General features: G+C 37.1%; 1 protein-coding gene across 1 annotated transcript; it reads left to right on the forward strand.

Moving 5' to 3' along the window:
* The first annotated feature begins 5000 nt into the window (after positions 1–5000).
* Positions 5001–16739, forward strand: LOC128210875 (formin-2-like). The gene is made up of 2 exons (XM_052915228.1): positions 5001–5004; positions 16261–16739. Exons 1-2 carry the CDS (start codon positions 5001–5003, stop codon positions 16737–16739), a joined length of 483 nt encoding a protein of 160 aa, XP_052771188.1.
* Positions 16740–27784: the final 11045 nt, after the last annotated feature.

Consider the following 27784-nt stretch of genomic DNA (forward strand, 5'->3'; position numbering starts at 1 on the left):
GAAATCGTATACATTTAAAACTTCAAAATTGCAAGTAGCATTATGTACAGTGATGTGTAGTCGGTAAAAATGTTATAATTAATAACGCATTCTAGAAAAAAACCTTGGAAAGAATTGCTTAGAGGAGGTACTTAATTTATCATGTTATTTAAATACTTTCAATACAAAGGCATGGTTAATCCCTGATTTGGTCAATCCCTACCTACAGGTTACCATTAAACTCTCTGTCCGGCTACCGTTCTGACAATATCAGCACCTACCACTGTGTAAGCATGTTACTAGTAATTGAAAATGCCAAATCGTAACACCTTAACATATACTTGCCGAAAAACACACACAAGTAGTTGTATGTGTTCGACAGATTGTAATGATTTGAAATAATCATGAATACATTTTAACCCTTCAATGTTATTTAATTTGATAGTTTTTATTCATATTCAACATGCCCGCTAAAATAGTTTCTGGTATTTTAATGGCACATTTTGTCCAGTCGGTGAAGGCCATCCCGTTAAGAACAAAAGCATAATAAATATTCAGTGAAGCACATTCTAATTCTCAGTTTCTTTTTATTTTTTAAGTTATAAAAGATTATTTGCGCATTGAGCATTTACAAAAGGGACATGTCCAGATGCGGATCAGTCTTCTAAAGTCCATGTAGTTTTGAGAGCACCTACTTATGTAAGGCTGTTTCATACCTGACTGGCCTCAAAGCGGGAATTCTTCCCATATTTAGCTGTTGTTTTACTGAGAGCACATCTACACAGTCATATCAGTAGTCTTATATAACTGGTTTCCATGCTTTTTTCGCAAAAAAATGGCTCGTTCCAAGACAAAAAATAAAAAAAGTTGTCAAAACGTTCAATCTGTGAAAGTGCAGCTTTAAAAGTACATATCTTAAAAGCTACAACATATTGAACATATTCTGGTGAGTACCGTACAATCATTTGTAAATTTCAATAGTGATGCATCTTTCCCAGCTCATATGTTATTTTGAGGTGTAATGATCAAAAAAATATCAAAGCTCTCTTTTCTAATTGTTTCTGTATTGGTCTAGATACAAACATGCCAAACAACAGGACAGTAGTTGAAATTGGATCTATTAAAAGATATAAAGATAATAAGCTTAGTATTGATTGCAAAAAATGTGCAATAGGATATTCAGGTGATTAGCTGCTTTTACGTACATTTTAGAAATCTGGGCATCAAAATTTGATAAATTATCCATCTCAACGCCTGAAAGTTTAACTTGCTCTTCACAAACAATAGTATGATAAAGTATATTGAATTGTTTTATATCTTAAACAGACTTTGGGCCAACCGAAATTGCTTGAAAATTGTCTTGGTAAGCCTGCATTTGATTGGAAGTAAACCAGTTTATCAAAATGTTACTTTCTTCTTCAAGAGTAGTCTTAACAACATCAGTATTTCTATCACACGCAGAAAAAGTATTTTAATCTCCAAAATTATACAAGGCTACCTTATTTATAAAGTAGGATATGTCATTGAGAAATATGTTGAAGAATAGAGGCCCTAATATTGATCCTTGTGGTAGTCCTTTCAAGATGGAGTCCCACTCACTGGTAATTTGACCAAGTTTGACACGTTGTTTTCTATTCACAAGATAGCTCTCCATAAGTTTACATGCGGGGAGACCATATGCATTTAGCTTGTCTAAGATGAGATCATGGGACGGGCAGTCGAATGCTTAAATATTTGTTATCATCAAGGGATTTTTCAAGTATTCCAGTTATTTAGATAAAGCTGGTGTTTTCGTATAATGCCACTGTGCGACGGAATGTTTTTTCAAACGTTCATATAAAGTATTATAATTGTATTTATTTATTAAGATGCGTAAACATGTAATAATAACGGGCTGTGTTTATTCAATTCAATACTCTACAAATCTTATAAATATGCATTATTTAATAATGCACCAAGTTGAGTTCGTTTCACACATTAACTTCCTTGGAATAATACACTCGCGCCATATACCAAATTTGCTAAACGTCATACAATAAGGAGTCGTGTCGAGTAGAGTAAATGGGCCTTCTCGCCCTTACACAGCAAACAGAACGTCGGCGTGTATAAATCCACTCTCGACGGTCGGTATTCGGAAAAAAATACAGTAAATTTATTGATTAATTTTTGAAAAAAATAAATGGTATGGTCAGAAGTTACATAAATCTTGCTTTATCGCTACATTTTAATGAAAATTTACGCTTTTTATTCTATGTACTTAACATCGAGGACCGACCGTTTATAGTGGACTTGTACATTCCGACGTACTGTTTGTTGTGTAAGGATGAGTAACCATAGGTACTCTACTCGATCAACATCGAGAACCGACCGTTTATCTAGAGGGGAATTATACATTCCGACGTGCTGTTTGCTGTGTAAGATTGAGTAAGCTTAGTTACACTACTCGACACCGATAATTGACCGTTGAGAGTGTAATTATACATTCCGACGTTCTGTTTGCTGTGAAAGGGCGATTAATCCCAGCTACCCTTCTCGACACAACTCCTTATTGCATGATATACGGCAAATTTGGCATGAAACCCATTTCATTGCAAATCATGATTATGACTTTATGTTTTTAGAATAAGGTTGTAGATGCAAAAGATCATTGAGATGTGAACTATTGTATATAGAGGATCTCAAATGAGTGTTTATTTTGTATCAACTTTATTAAACGAGTTCATTTTAAAACGTAAATACGAGGCTTTGCCGAATTTTTAACGTTTTTAAATGACGTTTTTATAATATAACTCAATTACGGTCGAATCCAAATCAAAGTTTCTTCAATACACATTCTCATGTCTTAGAGCGAAGAATTTATATTGAGTGTTCTTAGGATGCCTCATCCGCAGGAAAGAAAATAGTACGACATAAAAATATTTTATTTACAATAAAAATAATAATTTATGTTTCAAATATCAAACGATTTTCAAAGGTTTCACTTAAAAACAAAAAAAAAAAGAACATTTCAATACATTTAAATCAAGCGAATCAATAATTTGAGCAATGTCATAACTGCGTGACGTCATTAGTAAACACCCGAGTGTGTACATGTCATTTCGCGGTTGAAGTTTGAAAAGACCGTTAGTCAGCGTCACAGTCGCTTTCAGTAGTGGGAATTCACTTTGCAGCTGTTGGATTAATTACATCATGGATTTTTGTCATTTTGATGGATATGCACAATGAGTTTTACCTCCTTGAATTGGAGCACCAAAAATGTTGTAAAATGCAACAGAAAAAGTGAGATTTCATTGGGAATCAGTGACTGTGTGAACTTTTTTTATATATAGTACGTATGCACTGTGCTGTTTGTGGAGTTTTGTGCTGTTCTTCCATGTTTCTTGGTTGTGGTTTTTTTGTTTTTATGTCCTATGTCTTTGGCGTTTGCCCAGTACCATTAAACCGGGTTTATGTTTAAACTTTTTGCTACTGAGCTTGTTTCTGTAGTTTTTCGCATAAATAATGAGCATTGCTTGCGAACTGTGTGCATAGACTGAGCATTTTACAGGTATTTTCACTGGAGTACAGGATGTTTGATATTTCCCTGTGTTGATTTGGATTTATGTGGCTTCGGTTGTTCAAAGATGCAATGTTCTTGTGTCCCGATATTTGCATAATCTGGTTCGCAGTAACATTGTTGTCATTCATGATTAAATTCTTGGACGAGGTATTTTCTGGCGCTGTGATCAGGGGGTCGTTTGTTTGGATTAAGCCCAGCCTTCTTCACCATTCGTTTCATCGTGGAGCTGAGTTTGTTGACATCGACAGGATTTCTTTTGAAACATTGTTTCTAATGTTTGTTTACATTTTTTGACAACGCGTATGAATACATTTTTCTGTGATGCTGTTACCTAATTTGCACAGTTATTACACTCGTTATATATGACAAATATTGCATGGGGTTATATCACTCCTGCGCCGTAAGTGTTGATAATATTAGAAGCTAGTTATACGTTCTATGTAACTGTGCATGAATTGTCTCCCCTGATTATTATTAAACATGTTGAATTCCACTCCGTCTTTGTTTACTGCACGCCTTCGACATAATCTGATAATTATGAATCAATGACCGATTCCTGCAAGTAATCAACAGTAAGTTATGTTATAAATAGCAATATTACTGTTATTAATCCTATGTTAAGAAATCTTCAGATGAAAAAGGCTTGCTAGAATATTTTATTAACCAACATGCCTTTTGTGTTAACAAGTTTCTGGTTAAGAAAATAATACGTGATCGATTTTTACAGACTTACAGAAATGTTAAAGGCATCGTTTACTTACAGGCACAGCTGAAAACTGTTGCACAACAGAGCAATAAAGCTTCAAAAGTTAACAATAATGCCGGTAACAGCGTTGTTAACGTTCATTCGAGATAAGTTCGATGCCATTTGGAATGTTTCGATTGCACCAGTAGTTTCGCGTGATATTTGATATTCGTAAATCACTAGGAGAAAGGTGGGTTCGTCCTCCTATGCTTGACAAAGTTGACATTTTCGCTTATTTCTTGGTATTATTTGTGGTTTATGCCACCTGCCATTTCTATATCTAATTGATTAATGCCATGTTATTCAAGGACTTATCGCATTTTTTTCTTGCGTTTATACTGTCAAGTCTCACTATTCAAGTTTCTTTATACAGACTGTATACCATACATTTTCTTGAGATATTTACACTAGAAACCCACTCATTTATAGAAAGGTCGGACACGTGTATATTTTACACGACGTAACCACTGAAGAGTGATTGTCGAGGATTTCGGAAAACATAAATCTACAATGACACGGGAATTCTGGGGTAAGGTAGTGTTATTAAAGGGACTCGCTCATGTTTTAAAAGCATTTTTTTCACGGGAATGCATCTGAAAACATTAATATTATTAGAGTATACAAACCCTGGTTTTAGTGGCGATCACATTTGGAACTCCTCGGCCATTTCCATCGAAAACAACCTCGGATATATTTGGACGGTTTATATACTCAGAAATGGGTATGTTAAATTTAAGTCCGCTGCAAGTAGATCGCGTAGTAATTTAATTTAGCAGTTAAATACACTTCACTGGCAATCAATTTAAACTTAGATCAATAAAAACAAGCAAAAAACACTGCATTAATAAATGACATAATTAAAAAAATACTAACTACTTCAATTGATGTACCGGCATACATCCGAGGTTATTTTCGATAAAAATGGCCGAGGAGTTCCGAATGTGGCGATGAAGCCCACGTCGGTACAGTCAAGAAAAATATAGAGAACTGAAAACAAAACCGCTCGCCCACACGGACTCTTGCATAAACTCAGGGATAATTTAGCTTTTAAGCCTTTTGTTGAAAAGTGTTAGTAACGAAATATCCATCTGTATGAACAAAATAGGGCAAGCGAGGAAATTTCATGAAACGGTCTATCGTGCCCTATTGCGTCCATACATCATATACGCAAGAAGAAATGCTATAAGTGTTGTTGTTTTTGAGTTTATGATGGTCTGACTGCGCACTATAATGAGTTTATTGTGGCTTGACCCCGTCACAGCGCCACGTTATCTAAACAAAAAAAATAAGCCAATGAAGGAGTTTTACACCCACCGGCGACTGAGTGTAACCAAAATGCCGCGAGACCTGCGTTGAAGGATATCTAGAGTTTGTCCCACAGATATGACTATGGTTTCCTTTTTATAGTCTTAAATAGTTGTAGTTTAGCAATTTGACATTATGTGTGTCTAAAAATTCATGAACTTATGTAAGAAGGATGAGCATGACTCACGGTCATTTCATTGACAAGAAAGTCTTGTGAGAATAGGACGGTTCGCCCAGTAAATAATTATGTATATGAATTTCATATTATGAAATGACCACTGCACTTTGTTGTCGATGCCCGGGCTGCCGCACTAATTTAATATTGAAACTTCTTAAACGGGAGAGTGCGTTGACTTTGTTCATTATTATTATTATTATTATTATTATTATTATTATTATTATTATTATTATTATTATTATCATCATCATCATCATCATCATTATGTTGTTGTTGTTGTTGTTGTTGTTGTTGTTGTTAATGATAAGTTATAATATAATATAGTTAATATTCAAGAAAATGCACACACTCATTTATAATTATGATTGATTTATGACGTCATATCCGGTAATGTCAAGTGAATTCTAAGTGCAGTTTCGTTGGTTTATGCTAGAAAAACAGGTTGCAGGGGCGTTCCTGGATCATTTTCATTTGTACGCCAATATAATTTAGTGGGCTGTGAAAATGTGACGGTCATTGTGGGTGTTCTCCAAATGTAATATGGGATGAGAGCAGTACCGGCATCCCCTCCCGTGTATTATTTATTTTAGAATACAATAATGATATAACCCTTTTTCAGCATTATGAATGTCAACCTGAAGCATAAATTTCAATAAATTTAAAGCAGTAAAATTTTCGCATATTCAACTCATAATGCTTTTGTTTTTTATTCAGTATGCTTTAGAGATTCATGCACTTATGACTTTTCTTTAATGAAAATTCATCACTCATTTGTACACCCGATCGTACTGGCGTATGGCTAGGTACGCCCCTGGGTTGTTTCAACATTGAAAAAATTTAAGGAGACATGCATATTATAAAAGGAATATTACGATAGGATATATATCGGTGATTGTAGGTGCGTTGTGGCGTATATTTTGTTGTTGTAAAAACTTTAAAAAGAGCAACGAAATCATTATGTTTTACCTTAAATTAATTTTGTACGTATTTTAGCCAAAGAAAACAGGTCATAGAACTAAAACATTGAACATTTTATTAATTAAATTTCACTCAATATTAATGCATTTTGTTGCCAATATCAAAGTTAGTCATATGTGTATTTGCACAATTAATGCCATATATATATATATATATATATATACATATATATATATATATATATATACATATATATATATATATATATATATATATATATATATATATATATATATATATATATATATATATATATATATATATATATATATATATATATATATATAATGTCGCTTTCTACAGCACAGTTGACTTTCATTAAAAAAAACCTCTAGCTTCCGGCATTTTCGCGACGCAAACACATTGATGGCGCGAGGAAGTTTTTTATTCGTTTCATTCCACTAAACGACCTTTCACAAAAGGCTGATGTAGGTGGCATAGTAAGAAGAACCTCGAATATTGTAAATATGCTAGGATACAGGTCCTTGTTGGTCTGCTTCTTGGTCTCTTGTAGTCTAGATAAACTTGCGGCTGTGATGCTCCATCTCACATTCCATTCTGTTTTAAATGTGTCAAATGTTTCGTGGCGATTAGGCTCCTAAGTAGCATAAATTGATGGCAGCATGTCGTTCTGCAGAATTTCCAGCTTTGAAGGCAATAAATGGTGTGCACTGTATCTGTCTTTGAAGACATTGTACAAAGGTTAATCTGTAGTAGTCAGGTGGTGTTTGCACCTCAAATTTGCTCCGTTTTGCTGTCGACCAACTCTTCTTGGCATTGATGGTTGAATGTCGAAGCCTGATCTTATATCCGTTGCTTTCATGTACAGTCCATTATATACATCAGGATCAGCCCTCCAGTCATTGCACAATTTGACAATGACGTTTATTTCTTCAACAGCGTGTAGTAGATCATTGCTTTCCTTCTGAAGAAGATTTGTCAGGTTCACGGTAGTACCCAATGTGTTGCGCCACTACAAGTGTGATTATGAATTCAAAGGGCAGTACAGCGGACAAATACTGGCCGGCCTTCTCGTCTCCGTCTTCATTAATAGTTTCAAGTGCGTGGACCACTACGGTGAACGCATTTTGGAACGTTTCGAGTGCGTCCGCACGACTGAACAATCGTGTCTCACATAACGAGCGAAGCTTTGTGCGCCGGTTTATTTCCTCTTTCGTTGCGATTTCTCTAGAAAGCTCGTCCTGAAACGCTGCTAGTCGATTTGCTGAAAAATTGAACAAGAATCCAATGTCCTGAACTGTGTCCATCATAGTTCGGACACTCGGGTGGAAACTGGTACTGGAGGCATAATCGCCAAGTTCCTTCTAGCAGTTGTTGTTTGGTATTTCTATCTATTGAAGTCAAAGTGAGACTATCGAAAACATGATACGTAGGACTATGTTCGGCAATATTGGCGCCAGACCGTTTACAATTTCAAATAATAAAGCGCCCGCAAACTTTTACCATGCCGATTGGAAATGTTTAATGTAAGGCGTCAACGCGCAGACTACTGGTATGCAACTTTCGATAATGTCGCATGAAAATGTACTTTAGGGCAAAGGAAAACGATATATTTTGAAATACCAGGTTTCTTATATATTAAAGCGCATTTGTCGGAATTTCATCTTTTAGCCCCTCACCCTCCTATGCCTTCAGTTTTAATTGCAAATTTGGCATATTTATTTTTTCGTGTTTTCTAAAAAATGTGTAGGCCGCGGCCAACACGGCCTATAGAAAGCTACGCCCCTGGAGTCTTTGACGTTTTTTGTGTTGGCGACTCTACGCTTAGGGAACAAAATGAATATCCAAATGTTAAAAAAGTTCCCTATACGCGCATTATTGTGGCTAGTTTTGTTCGGTGTATAAGCATAAGCGTTTACAAACCAATACCAACGTGATACAGAAAGTCAGCAAATCGTCCTTTCGTAACATCCCCATTGATTGCGCTCTTCTTATTTGGCTTCGAATTCTTAACAAGTAATTGAAAAAATAATAATTTCAAAATCTGGTGACGAATGTGTTCTGTGATACATTAATTTTATAGTCGTTGCCATTTAATATTAAATTTAACGAAACTCGTTAAGGAAAAGTCGTAAAATGATCCTTTAATGTTTTGTATTAAATAGCAACTCATGTAAAATACTATATTTATCACAAGGTTTATAATTGCTTGCTTGAGATGATAGCGGTAAACACACCCAGGGGTTTTCGAGAAACTTCAATATTCCCGATCGCAGGAAAGTTGTCTCCGATTTCGGTGTTTTAAAACTAAAGTTAATGAAAGCACTGAAAGTGTTGAAAGGCTGATGCGCAACAAGTGTGAGTAAACCCTTTTTTACAATTCTGTTCACAGGCTATAACAATCAAATCCATGAAATCTTTTTAGTGGCCCCAAACTATAAAACTATAACCGATATGTGCTTGTTATTACAAAGTATAGGTAATGTAAACTGATGAATTTTAATACAGTTTCATAGCAATAACTGACAAACCTATATGTACTAGGATATATAAACACTGCTTTAATCTCGCAAGTTTATTGCTAGTGTAAAGTTAACTAAATACAAACCGATATTGGCTGAGGACGTTGTGACTAGTTGTAATAGGTAAAATAAGGCTCTTTGTCAACAAGTTTTAATTTTCTGCGTAATTATCTACAATTATCTTTTATCCCATCTTTGGCTTGCTTTCAAATTCACATCAACGTTGTAATCTTATGAGCATATTTAAAGGGCATAGCCACCGGATGATACAACTGCAAGAAAAAAATAAAATTGTAAAAAACTTAAATAAAATTGATAACGTTACAACGCATTGAATAATAATTACTGATGTATCACATTGCTTACGACATTTGTATCATTCGAAGTTGTTTTGCGTTTTTTTAATACAAAATTTCCTGTGTTTCTCTGCCACAAAAATCCCAGTTAATTTAAAAATAGCATCGGTATATTTATAACCCGACGCATAAATTCCTTTAACACGTCATGTCGGCCAACAGCCTAACAAAACAAGCAGTCAATGTTACATTTAATTTTTAATTTGTACATAAATTACCAATTTTACTTTCCTTACAATTATCGAAATAAGTAAAAATTACTAGCAGGGTTTAACATTTACTAGTTGTTTAGTAAACTTTCATTTTTCAGTGACTACACATAACAAGTAATAAAAGCTATGTATAACTATCCAAAGAGCTTCATTTACTTTTCGGCATAATACAATATATACTAATTTTATTGCAGTGTAGAAGTAACAAGACGTGCTCCACGAACAGATGACAACACACGCTTTCAGTCTGTTAATAGGCATAACCCAACACATACCAAATCCATAGCTACATGCCTTGCTAAACAGATGATAAATACTGGTAATGTGTGAACCAAGTTTCAGGTGATTGTTAGAACGATTGTTATGGCCTAATTAAATCTTCTGCACGAAAACGACGTCAGCGACGACACCAAGGTTATTACTTCGACTTCGAAAAACACACAACCTTTATTGTGGTTGGGCGTATCATCGAATTTATCAAAAGCATGCATGTTGGAAAAAAATACATTTGCCCACCCACCGACCCCCCGATTAGGGTAAAAGCTTATAAGTGCATGGAATGTTCAGGCCTAATAATCAACTGAAAATCCCAAAATATGTATAATAATAAGCGAATACGTCACAAATATCGGCACTCATTGATTAAGTATTCAGTGGTTATTTGAATTGAGATTTGCATTGACGTAGATCATTTAAGGCGATATCAAATGAGCTTACACTGCAGAACAAGTTTCATGGGTATTGATTCCTGGCTTAACAACAGGCAAACTTTCAATCAATGCGTCCATAAAAGTGTCTTTGGTCTTCGGCAGTCAGTGATTCTCTGGCAATGAGATTTATTTCCTTTCCCCATAAACTTTAATGAGAAGTACGTAAAGATCCATTTATAGTTTCGAAGTTTTGTCGTAAATTACAGCACATACAGAGTATCATTGACAGCCAAGAGAAACGCGGTCAACGCCCAGAGGGGGGCTGCCTTCACTTACGGTTTTCTGTTTCCACGAGTCTCGATCTGCACTGCAATATGTATGAACGAAGTGTCTGTCTTAGGCCAAAAAATACCTGTGTTTCCGGTAACCCGACCGACCCTATTTTTTCCTCGCCGACCCGAATCTTTTTTTTAGACATAAAAGTAAAAAAAATAAAAAATTATTCGATCGGAAAAAAAAAATATTTTTTTTTTTAAATATATCGTCATTATTTTCGTTGTTTGTCTTTCTTTGTTCCCAGAGAATAAACTTTTATTCCTTATTACGTATTACCGAGACGCTATGTCAACAGGAAAACAAAATGGCGGAGGGCGGCGAACCCTGTCCGATATCTTCAAATTGGCGAACGCATGTTTACGGTCCAAACACGTGGTTTATCACAACATATTTTGCTGTCTTTAAAATGAAAATATCTAGGATTATAGCTCGCGGTGTTATTTATTCATGTCCAAAATAAAACTTACTTTTTTACGATTAGGCATTGCGTATATCATGCAGGCTTCTTACGATTAGGCTTAACCTACCTTCACTTGGAGGCCTAGTTTAAGGAGCTCACAGTTGACAAGAAAATCGGCGATTTTCACCAAGCAAATTAATAAATTTAGTTGATAATTGACTGTTTGAGTAGAACTTTATCACAGATTTGTAGAAATTGAAGTGCTGGATTTGTTCTTAAAAACTGATCGCGACTTATAAACGAGTATTGTATACAAAAAACACCAGATTTCATGGGCAAAATTGGCGGGAAAATACGGTAGTCGAAGGTAAGGAAATGATTTCAGACATTATACAATGCTGTTTTTCTCTGACTTTTTGTAAATTATGAAACGCTTAGATATAACATAATTGATCTGATACAACAGAAAATTGCATGATATGGAAAGAGTAAAAAAAAAAAAATCCCGACCGACCGACCCTATTTTTTTCGCCATGTTACCGGAAACACAGGTATTTTTTTTGCCTTATATGCACTGTGCCTATACGAGGTCTCTGTCTTAACTGCACCGTGCATATACGACGTCTCTGTCTTATTGCACCGTGCATATACTAAGTCTCTGTCTTAACTGCACCGTGCTTATACGAAGTATCTGTCTTAACTGTATCGTGCATATACGATGTCTCTGTCTTAACTGTACCGTGCATATACGATGTCTCTGTCTTAACTGCACCGTGCATATACGAAGTCTCTGTCTTAACTGCACCGTGCATATACGAAGTATATGTCTTAACTGCACCGTGCATATACGAAGTATATGTCTTAACTGCACCGTGCATATACGAAGTCTCTGTCTTAACTGTACCGTGCATATACGAAGTATATGTCTTAACTGCACCGTGCATATACGAAGTCTCTGTCTTAACTGTATCGTGCATATACGATGTCTCTGTCTTAACTGCACCGTGCATATACGAAGTATATGTCTTAACTGCACCGTGCATATACGAAGTATCTGTCTTAACTGCACCGTGCATATACGAAGTATATGTCTTAACTGCACCGTGCATATACGAAGTATCTGTCTTAACTGCACCGTGCATATACGAAGTATCTGTCTTAACTGCACCGTGCATATACGAAGTATATGTCTTAACTGCACCGTGCATATACGAAGTATATGTCTTAACTGCACCGTGCATATACGAAGTATATGTCTTAACTGCACCGTGCATATACGAAGTATATGTCTTAACTGCACCGTGCATATACGAAGTATATGTCTTAACTGCACCGTGCATATACGAAGTATCTGTCTTAACTGTATCGTGCATATACGATGTCTCTGTCTTAACTGCACCGTGCATATACGAAGTATCTGTCTTAACTGCACCGTGCTTATACGAAGTATCTGTCTTAACTGCACCGTGCTTATACGAAGTCTCTGTCTTAACTGCACCGTGCATATACGAAGTCTCTGTCTTAACTGCACCGTGCATATACGAAGTATATGTCTTAACTGCACCGTGCATATACGAAGTATATGTCTTAACTGCACCGTGCTTATACGAAGTCTCTGTCTTAACTGTACCGTGCATATACGAAGTATATGTCTTAACTGTACCGTGCATATACGAAGTATCTGTCTTAACTGTACCGTGCATATACGATGTCTCTGTCTTAACTGCACCGTGCATATACGATGTCTCTGTCTTAACTGCACCGTGCATATACGAAGTATATGTCTTAACTGCACCGTGCATATACGAAGTATATGTCTTAACTGTACCGTGCATATACGAAGTATATGTCTTAACTGCACCGTGCATATACGAAGTGTATGTCTTAACTGCACCGTGCATATACGAAGTATATGTCTTAACTGCACCGTGCATATACGATGTATATGTCTTAACTGCACCGTGCATATACGAAGTATATGTCTTAACTGCACCGTGCATATACGATGTATATGTCTTAACTGCACCGTGCATATACGAAGTATCTGTCTTAACTGCACCGTGCATATACGATGTATATGTCTTAACTGTACCGTGCATATACGAAGTATATGTCTTAACTGCACCGTGCATATACGAAGTATATGTCTTAACTGCACCGTGCATATACGAAGTATATGTCTTAACTGCACCGTGCATATACGATGTATATGTCTTAACTGCACCGTGCATATACGAAGTCTCTGTCTTAACTGCACCGTGCATATACGAAGTATATGTCTTAACTGCACCGTGCATATACGAAGTATATGTCTTAACTGCACCGTGCATATACGAAGTATATGTCTTAACTGCACCGTGCATATACGAAGTATATGTCTTAACTGCACCGTGCATATACGATGTCTCTGTCTTAACTGCACCGTGCATATACGAAGTATATGTCTTAACTGCACCGTGCATATACGAAGTATATGTCTTAACTGCACCGTGCATATACGAAGTCTCTGTCTTAACTGCACCGTGCATATACAATGTATATGTCTTAACTGTACCGTGCATATACGAAGTCTCTGTCTTAACTGCACCGTGCATATACGAAGTCTCTGTCTTAACTGCACCGTGCATATACGAAGTATATGTCTTAACTGCACCGTGCATATACGAAGTATATGTCTTAACTGCACCGTGCATATACGAAGTATATGTCTTAACTGTACCGTGCATATACGATGTCTCTGTCTTAACTGCACCGTGCATATACGATGTCTCTGTCTTAACTGTACCGTGCATATACGAAGTATATGTCTTAACTGCACCGTGCATATACGAAGTATCTGTCTTAACTGCACCGTGCATATACGAAGTATATGTCTTAACTGCACCGTGCATCATATACGAAGTATATGTCTTAACTGCACCGTGCATATACGAAGTATATGTCTTAACTGCACCGTGCATATACGAAGTATCTGTCTTAACTGCACCGTGCATATACGAAGTATATGTCTTAACTGCACCGTGCTTATACGAAGTATCTGTCTTAACTGCACCGTGCATATACGAAGTATATGTCTTAACTGCACCGTGCATATACGAAGTATATGTCTTAACTGCACCGTGCATATACGAAGTATATGTCTTAACTGCACCGTGCATATACGAAGTATCTGTCTTAACTGTACCGTGCATATACGAAGTATCTGTCTTAACTGCACCGTGCATATACGAAGTATATGTCTTAACTGCACCGTGCTTATACGAAGTCTCTGTCTTAACTGCACCGTGCATATACGAAGTATATGTCTTAACTGCACCGTGCATATACGAAGTATATGTCTTAACTGCACCGTGCATATACGAAGTCTCTGTCTTAACTGCACCGTGCATATACGAAGTCTCTGTCTTAACTGCACCGTGCATATACGAAGTCTCTGTCTTAACTGTACCGTGCATATACGAAGTATATGTCTTAACTGCACCGTGCATATACGAAGTATATGTCTTAACTGCACCGTGCATATACGATGTCTCTGTCTTAACTGCACCGTGCATATACGAAGTATATGTCTTAACTGCACCGTGCATATACGAAGTATATGTCTTAACTGTACCGTGCATATACGATGTCTCTGTCTTAACTGCACCGTGCATATACGAAGTATATGTCTTAACTGCACCGTGCATATACGAAGTATATGTCTTAACTGTACCGTGCATATACGATGTCTCTGTCTTAACTGCACCGTGCATATACGAAGTCTCTGTCTTATTGAACGGTGCTTATACGAAGTCTCTGTCTTAATTGCGCCGTGTGTATATGAAGTCTCTGTCTTAACTGCACCGTGCTTATACGAAGTATCTGTCTTAACTGTATCGTGCATATACGATGTCTCTGTCTTAACTGCACCGTGCATATACGAAGTATCTGTCTTAACTGCACCGTGCATATACGAAGTATATGTCTTAACTGCACCGTGCATATACGAAGTCTCTGTCTTAACTGTACCGTGCATATACGAAGTATATGTCTTAACTGCACCGTGCATATACGAAGTCTCTGTCTTAACTGTATCGTGCATATACGATGTCTCTGTCTTAACTGCACCGTGCATATACGAAGTATATGTCTTAACTGCACCGTGCATATACGAAGTATCTGTCTTAACTGCACCGTGCATATACGAAGTATATGTCTTAACTGCACCGTGCATATACGAAGTATCTGTCTTAACTGCACCGTGCATATACGAAGTATCTGTCTTAACTGCACCGTGCATATACGAAGTATATGTCTTAACTGCACCGTGCATATACGAAGTATATGTCTTAACTGCACCGTGCATATACGAAGTATCTGTCTTAACTGTATCGTGCATATACGATGTCTCTGTCTTAACTGCACCGTGCATATACGAAGTATCTGTCTTAACTGCACCGTGCATATACGAAGTATATGTCTTAACTGCACCGTGCATATACGAAGTATCTGTCTTAACTGTACCGTGCATATACGAAGTATATGTCTTAACTGTACCGTGCATATACGAAGTATATGTCTTAACTGCACCGTGCATATACGATGTCTCTGTCTTAACTGCACCGTGCATATACGAAGTATATGTCTTAACTGCACCGTGCATATACGAAGTCTCTGTCTTAACTGCACCGTGCATATACGATGTCTCTGTCTTAACTGCACCGTGCATATACGAAGTATATGTCTTAACTGCACCGTGCATATACGAAGTATATGTCTTAACTGCACCGTGCTTATACGAAGTATCTGTCTTAACTGTACCGTGCATATACGATGTCTCTGTCTTAACTGCACCGTGCATATACGAAGTCTCTGTCTTATTGAACGGTGCTTATACGAAGTCTCTGTCTTAATTGCGCCGTGTGTATATGAAGTCTCTGTCTTAACTGCACCGTGTATATACGAAGTCTCTGCCTTATTGCACGGTGCTTATACGAAGTCTCGGTCTTAACTGCGCTGTACATATTCATGGACAAAGTCTCTGTCTTAACCGCATTGTACATATACGAAACCCCGTTCTTAACCTCACTGTGCCTATAGGAGGGCTTGGTCAAAACCTCACTGTGCCTATAGGAGGGCTTGGTCAAAACTTCACTGTGCCTATAGGAGGGCTTGGTCAAAACCTCACTGTGCCTATAGGAGGGCTTGGTCAAAACCTCACTGTGCCTATAGGAGGGCTTGGTCAAAACCTCACTGTGCCTATAGGAGGGCTTGGTCAAAACCTCACTGTGCCTATAGGAGGGCTTGGTCAAAACCTCACTGTGCCTATAGGAGGGCTTGGTCAAAACCTCACTGTGCCTATAGGAGGGCTTGGTCAAAACCTCACTGTGCCTATAGGAGGGCTTGGTCAAAACCTCACTGTGCCTATAGGAGGGCTTGGTCAAAACCTCACTGTGCCTATAGGAAGGCTCGGTCTTTATCGAACTGTACCTATAGGAAGGCTCGGTCGAAACCTCACTGTGCTTATAAAAAGTCTCGGAAAGGGGAGCAAAGAGAAGCATTCAGAATGGATTGAATGACAATCAACACTGTCCAAGTTATTACGGAGGTGGAGGTATTGACACCTTGGTGTCTTCCACGGCTGAGGCAGTCACGCCTTGGTGTCGTCCACGGTTAAGGCAGTCACGCCTTGGTATCGTCCACGGTTAAGGCAGTCACGCCTTGGTGTCGTCCACGATTAAGGGAGTCACGCCTTGGTGTCGTCCAGGACTGAGGCAGTCACGCCTTGGTGTCGTCCACGGTTAAGGCAGTCACGCCTTGGTGTCGTCCACGGTTAAGGCAGTCACGCCTTGGTGTCGTCCACGGCTAAGGCAGTCACGCCTTGGTGTCGTCCACGGCTGAGGCAGTCACGCCTTGGTGTCGTCCACGGCTGAGGCAGTCACGCCTTGGTGTTGTCCACGGCTAAGGCAGTCACGCCTTGGTGTCGTCCACAGCGGAAGCATTGACACCTTGGTGTCGTCCACAGCGGAGGCATTGACACCTTGGTGTCGTCCACATGTGAGGCATTCACATCTTGGTGTCGTCCACGGCTGAGGCATTGACACATTGGTGTCGTCCACAGCGGAGGCATTGACACCTTAGTGTCATCCACAGGTGAGGCATTCACATCTTGGTGTCGTCCACGGCTGAGGCATTGACACCTTGGTGTCGTCCACAACGGAGGCATTCACATCTTGGTGTCGTCCACAAGTGAGGCATTCACATCTTGGTGTCGTCCACAGGTGAGGCATTCACATCTTGGTGTCGTCCACTGCTGAGGCATTCACATCTTGGTGTCGTCCACAAGTGAGGCGTTTAGTGCTTCAAACGTAGGGTCATCTATCTTAATATCATTATTGACGACACTAGGCCAGTACTAGGGTTTGCGAATGATACTTCAGTATCTCTAATAAACAATTGTAACGGTTTGCAATACCAAATAAGAGAAATAAACATTTGTTACATTATAGAGATCAACATTTGAGACCACTACCAAAAAATTGTAATCTGTGGACAGGTGACACGTGCCTAATGCTCAATAAGTGCCTGTGACAGAGCTTCATGTATCGGGTGATGGAAGGCTCGAACTTATATGTTCCATACATGCTCTATGGGATTTCATACCTCCATTGCCCTCACGTTCAAGGTAAGTGTTGACAACCAAAGCTCAGTGTGGGCGAGCGTTATCATCCATAAGCACGAGCACCAGCAGATGGCCTTCAAAATTCATTTTAATTTTTTTCGTGATAATGAACACAAGTTAAAGATCCGTTACAAACCATATACAGGTCTGTAGATCCATCATAGGTCACCCTACCCAAGGCATCACAGATGAACCACCGAGCCTTTCATGTTCAATGGTATAAAATCCTTGAACCTATGTCTGCGTCCATACACGTTTCCGGACGTAGTTGAAATCAACACAGAAATTCAAATCATTTGTGAAAGAATTGGCCTGAGTCTTGGATGCGTACTATTTTGTCAATCCTTGGAAAATTCTAACCTCAGTTTCGGTGACTTTAGATCAAAGGTGGATGAATAGCAAGTCTGCGGGCTCGAATATTAGCGGCATGATGGTTATTTCACAATTGCAAACCACATACAGCTCTCGGAAGTGTGCATTCAGCGTTTTCATGGATTAAAACCTGCCTCGTTTGACAGTATTCAAAACATAACGGTCATCGCGGACCGTTGTCTTCGGCGGACGGCCAGTCAGGTGACGTTCTACAACAGAGCCAGTGTCAATGTACCTTTTTCATAATCGGAGAGTCACTGTATGGCTAAGTTTATACTGACGTAGGCCGTAACGTTCGCTCTGTCCTGCCAAAAGCCCCACCATGATGTGTTCTATATCACCCACTGGCAATCGTCGTCGAACAGGCATAATACGTCTAAAATAGTTCAGATGTATATTGATATCTTTGAAAAGTTTTTGCATAAGGTACTCTGAATTGTATTCCTTTGTTTGCAGATAGAGTCGGGATCCCTAATCATAGAAGTACTGAGGGTTTACCTATTAGTTTATCATTATTTGTTTTATTATTAAGTTTCCTCAAGTTAATGTATACTTTAATACGATTTACGTTTTCACTTTATTTAGGATTTTTGGGATAAGAGTGAGGTTTTGCACACAAACTGGTTTAAACTCCCAGTAAATTTACATTTTATTGACCGTTCCAAGGCAGTACTTAACAATCCATGATAAACACACCTTGTTTTTTTTAATATAGTGTTTATGTACTGTCTTGTTTGTGGAGTTTTGTGTCGTTGTTCCATGTTTCTTGTTTGTGATTGTTTGTTAATGTGTTTTATGTTTTTGGCGTTTACCCTGTGCCATAAAACGGGTTTATGTTTAAACTTTTGGCTACTGAGCTTGTTTCTAGAGTTTTTCATATGAATTTTGTATTCAAAAATCCTCTTTAACAAAAAACACATGTAAGAATTAACAAAATTCCGAAACCAGATTGACATCGAGAATGACATTGATTTACTGTATATAGTGGGGGTACACATGTTTAAATCGTTGGTTCACATGAATACACTATTATAAAAGGCATAACTATGACTAAAGAAAAAAAATCACTGTCACCTAGTTTTTGTATATGGGTTAAAACTTGTTGTCCTTAAATTATTTTTTTTATAACCCGTATATATATTCTTAATTTCTTTGGTAAACAGTACAGTAACTTGTAGAAAGTTTAGAATATAGCAGACGTTTACAAACAAATAAGTCCAGTCGCTCTATCACTTTAGCGTTCACATAGCCCCAGACCTCACAGTAATAATTAAATATTGAGCATACAAATGCATCAAACACTTGACATGAAGAGTTTTGATCTGAGATTAAATTATTATAGATTTGACAGCGTGTTCCTGGCCTTAAGGTCCTTTCCCGTCAGCATTTTATGATTAAAAGCAAATGACCAAATTGAACTAAATACCTCTCCTAGATAAATAAATTCATCGACAATCTCTTTATACTGGCATAGGTGCATTTTCTCTATGTCTCAAACGACCTCTGTTTTTGAAAGCAATGACCTTTGTTTTTTCGGTATTGACTTTAAACACCATCTATCACATTATTCTTTAATAATATTCAGGCTTTTTTTGTAAATTTTCAGGAGATTCAGCTATTAAAGTCAGATATCGTCTGCATACATTAATAGAGGTAGTCACCTCTATTTAATATTCAACTGGAGGGATATTTTCAATATAAAGTCCCTTATCTTCTACGAACATTGGAGAACACACATCACCAGCCCATTTTCCACTTAAAAAAACAACGTGCAAATTGGCCGAGGAGTATGATAATAATGATAATGATAATATGACAGACGGTAAAGTTGGAAGGTAGTTGGTAGTTGGGGATTAGAATATTCAACTACTTACCAGTTGCCTGTTGGGGATTCGAATATTCAACTACCTGCTAGTTGCCAGTTGGGGATTCGACAAACACTGTTTTAATTCACTTTTATTTGTATATTCGCCAGTCGGATATTCGACCATTTCCAGTCGGGTATTCGCGAATGCTCAACTGCAAACCAGTCAGGTTTTAAAGGTCACATATGGGAACATTAATCGCCAAATGTTTCTTTATGCATGAACACATATGTATCTTTGCGACAAACACTATTTTAATTTACTTTTATTCGTATATTTGCCAGTCGGATATTCGTCCATTTCCAGTCGATTATTCGCAAATGTTCAACTACTAACCAGTCAGTAGTTGGGGATTCAGATTATGGCTATATGAATGGTTTTAAAGGTCTCATATGGGAAAATTAATCGCCAAATGTTTCTTTATGCATGTACGTACACATATGTATCTTTGCGACAAACACTATTTTAATTTACTTTTATTCGTATATTCGCCGGTCGGAAATTCGACCATTTCCAGTCGATTATTCGTGAATGTTCAACTGCAAACCAGTCAGTAGTTGGGGATTCAGATTATGTATATATATATGGTTTTAAATGTCACATATGGGATAATTCATCGCCAAATGTTTCTTTTTGCATGTACACATATGTATCTTTGCGACAAACACTGTTTTAATTTACTTTTATTCGTATATATTTGCCAGTCGGATAATCGACCATTTCCAGTCGATTATTCGCCAATGTTCAACTGCAAACCAGTCAGTAGTTTGGGATTCAGATTATGTCTATATATATGGTTTTAAATGTCACATATGGGAAAATTATTCGCCAAATGTTTCTTTATTTATGTACACATATGTATCTTTGCGACAAACACTGTTTTAATTTACTTTTATTCGTATATTCGCCGGTCGGATATTCGCCCATTTTCAGTCGATTATTCGTGAATGTTCAACTGCAAACCAGTCAGTAGTTGGGGATTCAGATTATGTCTATATATATATGGTTTTAAAGGTCACATATGGGAAAATGAATTGCCAAATGTTTCTTTATGCATGTACACATATGTATCTTTGCGACAAACACTGTATAAAATCACTTTTTCTCGTATATTTGCCAGTCGGATATTCGACCATTTCCAGTCGATTATTCGCAAATGTTCAACTGCTAACGAGTCAGTAGTTGGGGATTCAGATTATGTCTATATATATGGTTTTAAAGGTCACATATGGGAAAATGAATTGCCAAATGTTTCTTTATGCATGTACACATATGTATCTTTGCGACAAACACTGTATAAAATCACTATTTCTCGTATATTTGCCAGTCGGATATTCGACCATTTCCAGTCGATTATTCGCAAATGTTCAACTGCTAACCAGTCAGTAGTTGGGGATTCAGATTATGTATATATATATGGTTTTAAAGGTCACATATGGGGAAATTAATAGCCAAATGTTTCTTTATGCATGTACACATATGTATCTTTGCGACAAACACTATTTTGATTTACTTTTATTCGTGTATTCGCCAGTCGGATATTCGACCATTTCCAGTCGATCATTCGCGAATGTTCAACTGCAAACCAGTCAGTAGTTGGGGAATATTTGCAAATAATTTTTTTTCCATATGTGACCTTTAAAAACCATATAAATAGACATAATTTGAATCCCCAACATTCGCGAATAATTGACTGGAAATGGTCGAATATCCGACTTGAGATAGTCGAGAAGCTTAATATCAACATTAACATCTAACTCTGATTTTTCGAATCCCCAACTGACAACTAACAGGTAGTTGAATATTCGAATCCCTAACTGACAACTGTCAAGTAGTTGAATATTCGAATCCCCAACTAACAACTACCAACTACCTTCCAACTTTACCGTCATGCATTGTATAGCTTATCTATTTTAATGTTTTCGGAAAAATAGTCTTACATCAACATTTTACATCTCTAGAATTACTGTCCACATGTAGTGGGTATCTACCTATTTCACCATAAACGGGCATATTACACGTGCTCGTTTTAAACCAAAAGATATTTTTACAAAACTTCAACTGAATTCGCACAAGTTCTTTTCTTTTGGTAAAACCCCACATTCCACATCCATAAATCAACGTGACACTTAAAAAAGCGCCAAACAATTGGCAAAGAACGCCAGGTTTGAATTTATTATATTCAATATTATTAATGAGTACATATAGAGCCTTAAGGCCCTCCCCTGCAATGGTTTCTTGGTTTAAAATAAACGATCCGCGAAATTTAAAAACAGTACCGAAGTAATTAAAAACACCAATCGCTTCGATGTTCTTATTGTCGTATAACCTGTTTTCCTTATTACGCACTTTGCCCCGTTAAACATGACCTTGTTATATCTATCTTCTAAACCCCATTTCACAGTTTTCATGTAACGTATTTACACTAGTTTTGTAAGTAATTAACAGTTTTTCCAAAAACAACCATATCATTAGCAAATATCATCAGTATAATAGTAATATCCATATAGAGGAGCATCTTCTAAAAATAGATCAAGGCTATCAACGAAAAAGGCAAATAAGATTGGGAAATTATCTCCCCTTGCTTAAGGTCGACCGCACAATCAAAATATTCGGACAACGAACTACCTTTTTACACATAATTCCACATTTGTATACATAGTCTTAACACTTTTAAGCATGTTTTCAACGCACGATCAATATAACAATAAACAAACACTATTTAAACTAACACAACTGAAAACTCGTTTCATATCAACAAATGCACACTACAGTCAACTTACTCATTTAACAGTTTTTGCACAATTGCAATGAAAGCAAAAATAGCATCTGTAGTAGACCCTTGCGAAATCCAATTTGAGAATTGCTCAGTATGTCATTATTTTCTGCCTAGGTGTTTCCACGTTGATTTAATATAGTGGTAAAAAACGTTTGCACAACAGCTCACTGGCGTTATTCCCCGGTAGCTACTTGAATTGTACAACTATAAGGGGCGTTAATTCTATAGATATGTGCGATAATGCCTTTAGACAACTTTAAAGGGAAATGTCCCGGTAATATGTTTGGTAGTTCATAGGGATCTTGTTGTAATGTACCAAAGGTCCAAGTGGAACTGCTGTTGAACGTTGATATGTGCGATGATGCCTTTAGACAACTTAAAAGGGAAATGTCCCGGTAATATGTTTGGTAGTTCATAGGGATCTTGTTGTAATGGACCAAAGGTCCAAGTGCAACTGTTGTTGAACATGTTTCTCTAGTGTCCCTGAGCAAAGTCTGCATTGTAATTTCTTATAATGATTGTAGCTGTAAAGAAATTACCACGGCAGCCAAACTTCTATTGCATAACAATTTATTTCTTATTCCTTAAATAACAAAAAAAAAAAACAACAGTAAAATACTATTTATTGTGTGCGATACATCATGATCTGTCAAAATATTTGTCAATATCCTTTATGTCATGAAAATCCCTATATTATTACGAGTAAAGTTTTTAGATAAGGTTTTTGCTTACATTCCCGTTCAAACAATGGTCATTTCGTTTGTGGTCGTTAGAACTATTTTCACTGCGCTTTTGTTTTTTTTTCCTTATTTCAACCTGCTTGTGTCACGACGAAAATCAGCATTTAATTTACTTAAAAAAACGAAATATCTCTGCTTTCGTCCACTTAGGAGCGCTTATAGAACTCTTGATCTATATACATACGAACACCGCTTAACCTATCTTATTAGCATGTCTGATGCCATATTGAGCCTTTTATGGTAACGGCTATCTTATAATAAACGCCCACAGACTGCACAAATACTGTATATCTAAGGTGTTCTTTTTTAAACTTAATTTAATAATTAACAGATTGGTATAAACGAGTTATACTACATTTGGACATTTATTGTGAAGTTAAAAAATATAACCTACTTCTTTGATAGATAGATATTCAAATACAGTAATGATAGTATTATCTGAAATTATTGTATCTCGTGGAGCACTATATGGTCCGACTAAATCACGAACGACACAGATGGGACCAGCCAGGTTCAAAAACAATGCCATCATTCAGTTATAAATTACGGAACTGTCAGATATTATTATCTGCGTGCTGTTTTTTTTTCTCCAAAAGATAGTCATTTTCTCTAAATTAGAATAATTGTCGTCTCCACCTCCGATTATAAACGAAGTTTGTTGTATTTATGACTGAATTTGTAATTCTTGTGGAGTTTCGTTCGATCATACGCTGCAATCAGTTCTACATAATTAATTCATTATTTAGAAAATAAAAGTTAATAAATTGATTGAGTTTTGTTGCTTCTAATATCCTTATGTATATCTAATATCAAATGGAACTTTGAGGACACGGTTAGACGAAAAAGCATAAATTGTGTGTTTAAAAAAACACACTGGAAACCCGTTTTGGGGTTGATTAAATGTGTTATTTATATGGAAATATTATGTCTTGTTTCTTGTACTGTGCTGTTGAATAATCATAAAAATAAATGTTGCAGTTCTTGTCGGTCTTGGGTACTTGAGATCATCTTGAAAAATATCTTGATTGATTTGTTTCCCTTCCTCCTTATGGTTAGCAAGCTGGGTTAAATGAAAATCTAAAAGACAGTTTACATTAACGAAAGCAATCTTTCCAAAATAGAATGTGTCAATTGAAACACCGTGGAATATATCAAGGCTATATTGACGTCACATTAAACGATAAGGGCATCCCAAAGTTCTGTGAACATCGACCAATGTGAATTGATTAACATAAAAATATAATGATTATTTAATTTAGCCTAGTTCCTTGTTTTTCTTATTAGCATTCGTGAAGGGAAAGCTGTTAAAAAGAAATAACAACAGCTGATTTAGAATTCAACACTTTGTTTTATTAAAATAGCAGTAAACATTACCTGTAAACAAATAAAAACAGTGATCAGCATGAATTAAACTTAAATGGAACATTTCCACTTTGTTTCGTTTTTTTGTACTTGTGTTATTTTGTGTATATAAGTACACTTATGCCTTGGTTGTACTATATGTGTGACAATCAGCCAGTCATCATAAAGTTTTTTAGACAAAATTAAAAAGGAACAAAATTTACCAATGTTTGTCGTTAGGCATCAACAGTCATCTTATTAAAAAGGATCCAAAGTTGACTATAGGACATTGAATAACAGTGAAAGTTAGGTATGTTGTACCGATAATTGATGTGTATACAGGTACTTAACTGCCATTATGCTTCTGTGGTTCAGCACTATCCACACAAAGAGTGGATATCGCCAGGTTAAAAAGAACCAGAAACAGAGAACTACCATCATTTAGGGGTATCTTGGATTACGGGTCTTAAACAAGCTTCCATTTCCCTGTACAATCAGGATGGAACTGTGCGGTTGAATTGTAGCTGGGCAGTGTGTGGTTCATTAATTGAAGCTGGGCAGTGTGTGGTTCATTAATTGTAGCTGGGAAGTGTGTGGTTAATTAATTGTAGCTGGGCGGTGTGTGGTTCATTAATTGAAGCTGGGCAGTGTGTGGTTCATTAATTGTAGCTGGGCAGTTTGTGGTTCATTAATTGTAGCTTGGCAGTGTGTGGTTCATTAATTGAAGCTGGGCAGTGTGTGGTTCATTAATTGTAATTAAGATGTAATTAAATGGGTTTATTAATTGTAGCTGAGCAGTGTGTGGTTCATTAATTGTAGCGGGGCAATGTGTGGTTCATTTATTGTAGTTTAGATGTGTGTGGTTTTATCAGTTGTAGCTGGGCAGTGTGTGGTTCATTAATTGTAGCTTGGCAGTGTGTGGTTCATTAATTGTAGCTGGGCAGTGTGTGGGTCATTAATTGAAGTTTGGATGTGTGGTTCATTAATTGTAGCTGGGCAGTGTGTGGTTCATAAATTGTAGCTGGGCAGTGTTTGGTTCATTAATTGAAGCTGGGCAGTGTGTGGTTCATTAATTGTAGCTGGGCAGTGTGTGGTTCATTAATTGAAGCTGGACAGTGTTTGGTTCATTAATTGTAGTTTAGATGTGTGTGGTTTTATTAATTGTAGCTGGGCAGTGTGTGGTTAATTAATTGTAGCTGGGCAGTGTGTGGTTCATTAATTGTAGTTTAGATGTGTGTGGTTTTATTAATTGTAGCTGGACAGTGTATGGTTCATTAATTGTATTTGGGCAGATTGTAGCTGGGCAGTGTGTGGTTCATTAATTGTAACTGGGCAGTGTGTGGTTGACATATTGTAGCTGGGCAGTGTGTGGTTCATTAATTGTATTTGGGCAGTGTGTGGTTCATTAATTGTAATTTAGATGTGTGGTTTATGAATTGTAGCTGGGCAGTGTGTGGTTCATTAATTGTAGCTACGCAGTGTGTGATTCATTAATTGAAGTTTGGATGTGTGGTTTTATTTCTTTTAGCTGGGCAGTGTGTGGCTCATTAATTGTATTTGGGCAGTGTGTGGTTCATTAATTGTAGTTTAGATGTGTGGTTTATGAATTGTAGTTGGGCAGTGTGTGGTTCATTTATTGTAGCTACGCAGTGTGTGATTCATTAGTTGAAGTTTGGATGTGTGGTTCATTAATTGTAGCTGGGCAGTGTGTGGTTCATTAATTGAAGCTGGACAGTGTGTGGTTCATTTATTGTAGTTTGGATGTGTGTGGTTTTATCAATTGTAGCTGGGCAGTGTGTGGTTTATTAATTGTAGCTTGGCAGTGTGTGGTTCATTAATTGTGGCTGGGCAGTGTGTGGTTCATTAATTGAAGTTTGGATGTGTGGTTCATTAATTGTAGCTGGGCAGTGTGTCGTTCATTTATTGTAGCTGGGTAGTGTGTGCTTCATTAATTTGCAGTTTAGATGTGTGTGGTTTTGTTTATTGTAGCTGGGCAATGTGTGGTTTATGAAGTTGGGCAATGTGTGGTTCATTAATTGTAGCTGGGTAGTGTGTGGTTCATTAATTGTAGCTGGGCAGTGTGTGGTTCATTAATTGTAGCTGGGCTGTGTGTGGTTCATTTATTGTAGTTTAGATGTGTGTGGTTTTATCAATTGTAGCTGGGCAGTGTGTGGTTTATTAATTGTAGCTTGGCAGTGTGTGGTTCATTAATTGTGGCTGGGCAGTGTGTGGTTCATTAATTGAAGTTTTGATGTGTGATTCATTAATTGTAGCTGGGCAGTGTGTGGTTCATTAATTGTAGCTGGGTAGTGTGTGCTTCATTAATTGCAGTTTAGATGTGTGTGGTTTTATTTATTGTAGCTGGGCAATGTGTGGTTTATGAAGTTGGGCAATGTGTGGTTCATTAATTGTAGCTGGGCAGTGTGTGGTTCATTAATTGTAGCTGGGCAGTGTGTGGTTCATTAATTGTAGCTGGGCAGTGTGTGGTTCATTAATTGTAGTTTGGATGTGTGTGGTTTATGAATTGTAGTTTGGATGTGTGTGGTTTATGAATTGTAGTTTGGATGTGTGTTGTTTATTAATTGTAGTTTGGATGTGTTTGGTTTATGAATTGTAGTTTGGATGTGTGTGGTTTATGAATTGTAGTTTGGATGTGTGTGGTTTATGAATTGTAGTTTGGATGTGTGTGGTTTATGAATTGTAGTTTGGATGTGTGCGGTTTATGAATGGTAGTTTGGATGTGTGTGGTTCATTAATTGTAGCTGGGCAGTGTGTGGTTCATTAATTGTAGTTTGGATGTGTGTGGTTCATTAATTGTAGTTTGGATGTGTGTGGTTAATGAATT

Source organism: Mya arenaria, chromosome 12 (genome assembly GCF_026914265.1).
Source record: "Mya arenaria isolate MELC-2E11 chromosome 12, ASM2691426v1".
Taxonomy (NCBI): Eukaryota; Metazoa; Mollusca; class Bivalvia; order Myida; family Myidae; genus Mya; species Mya arenaria.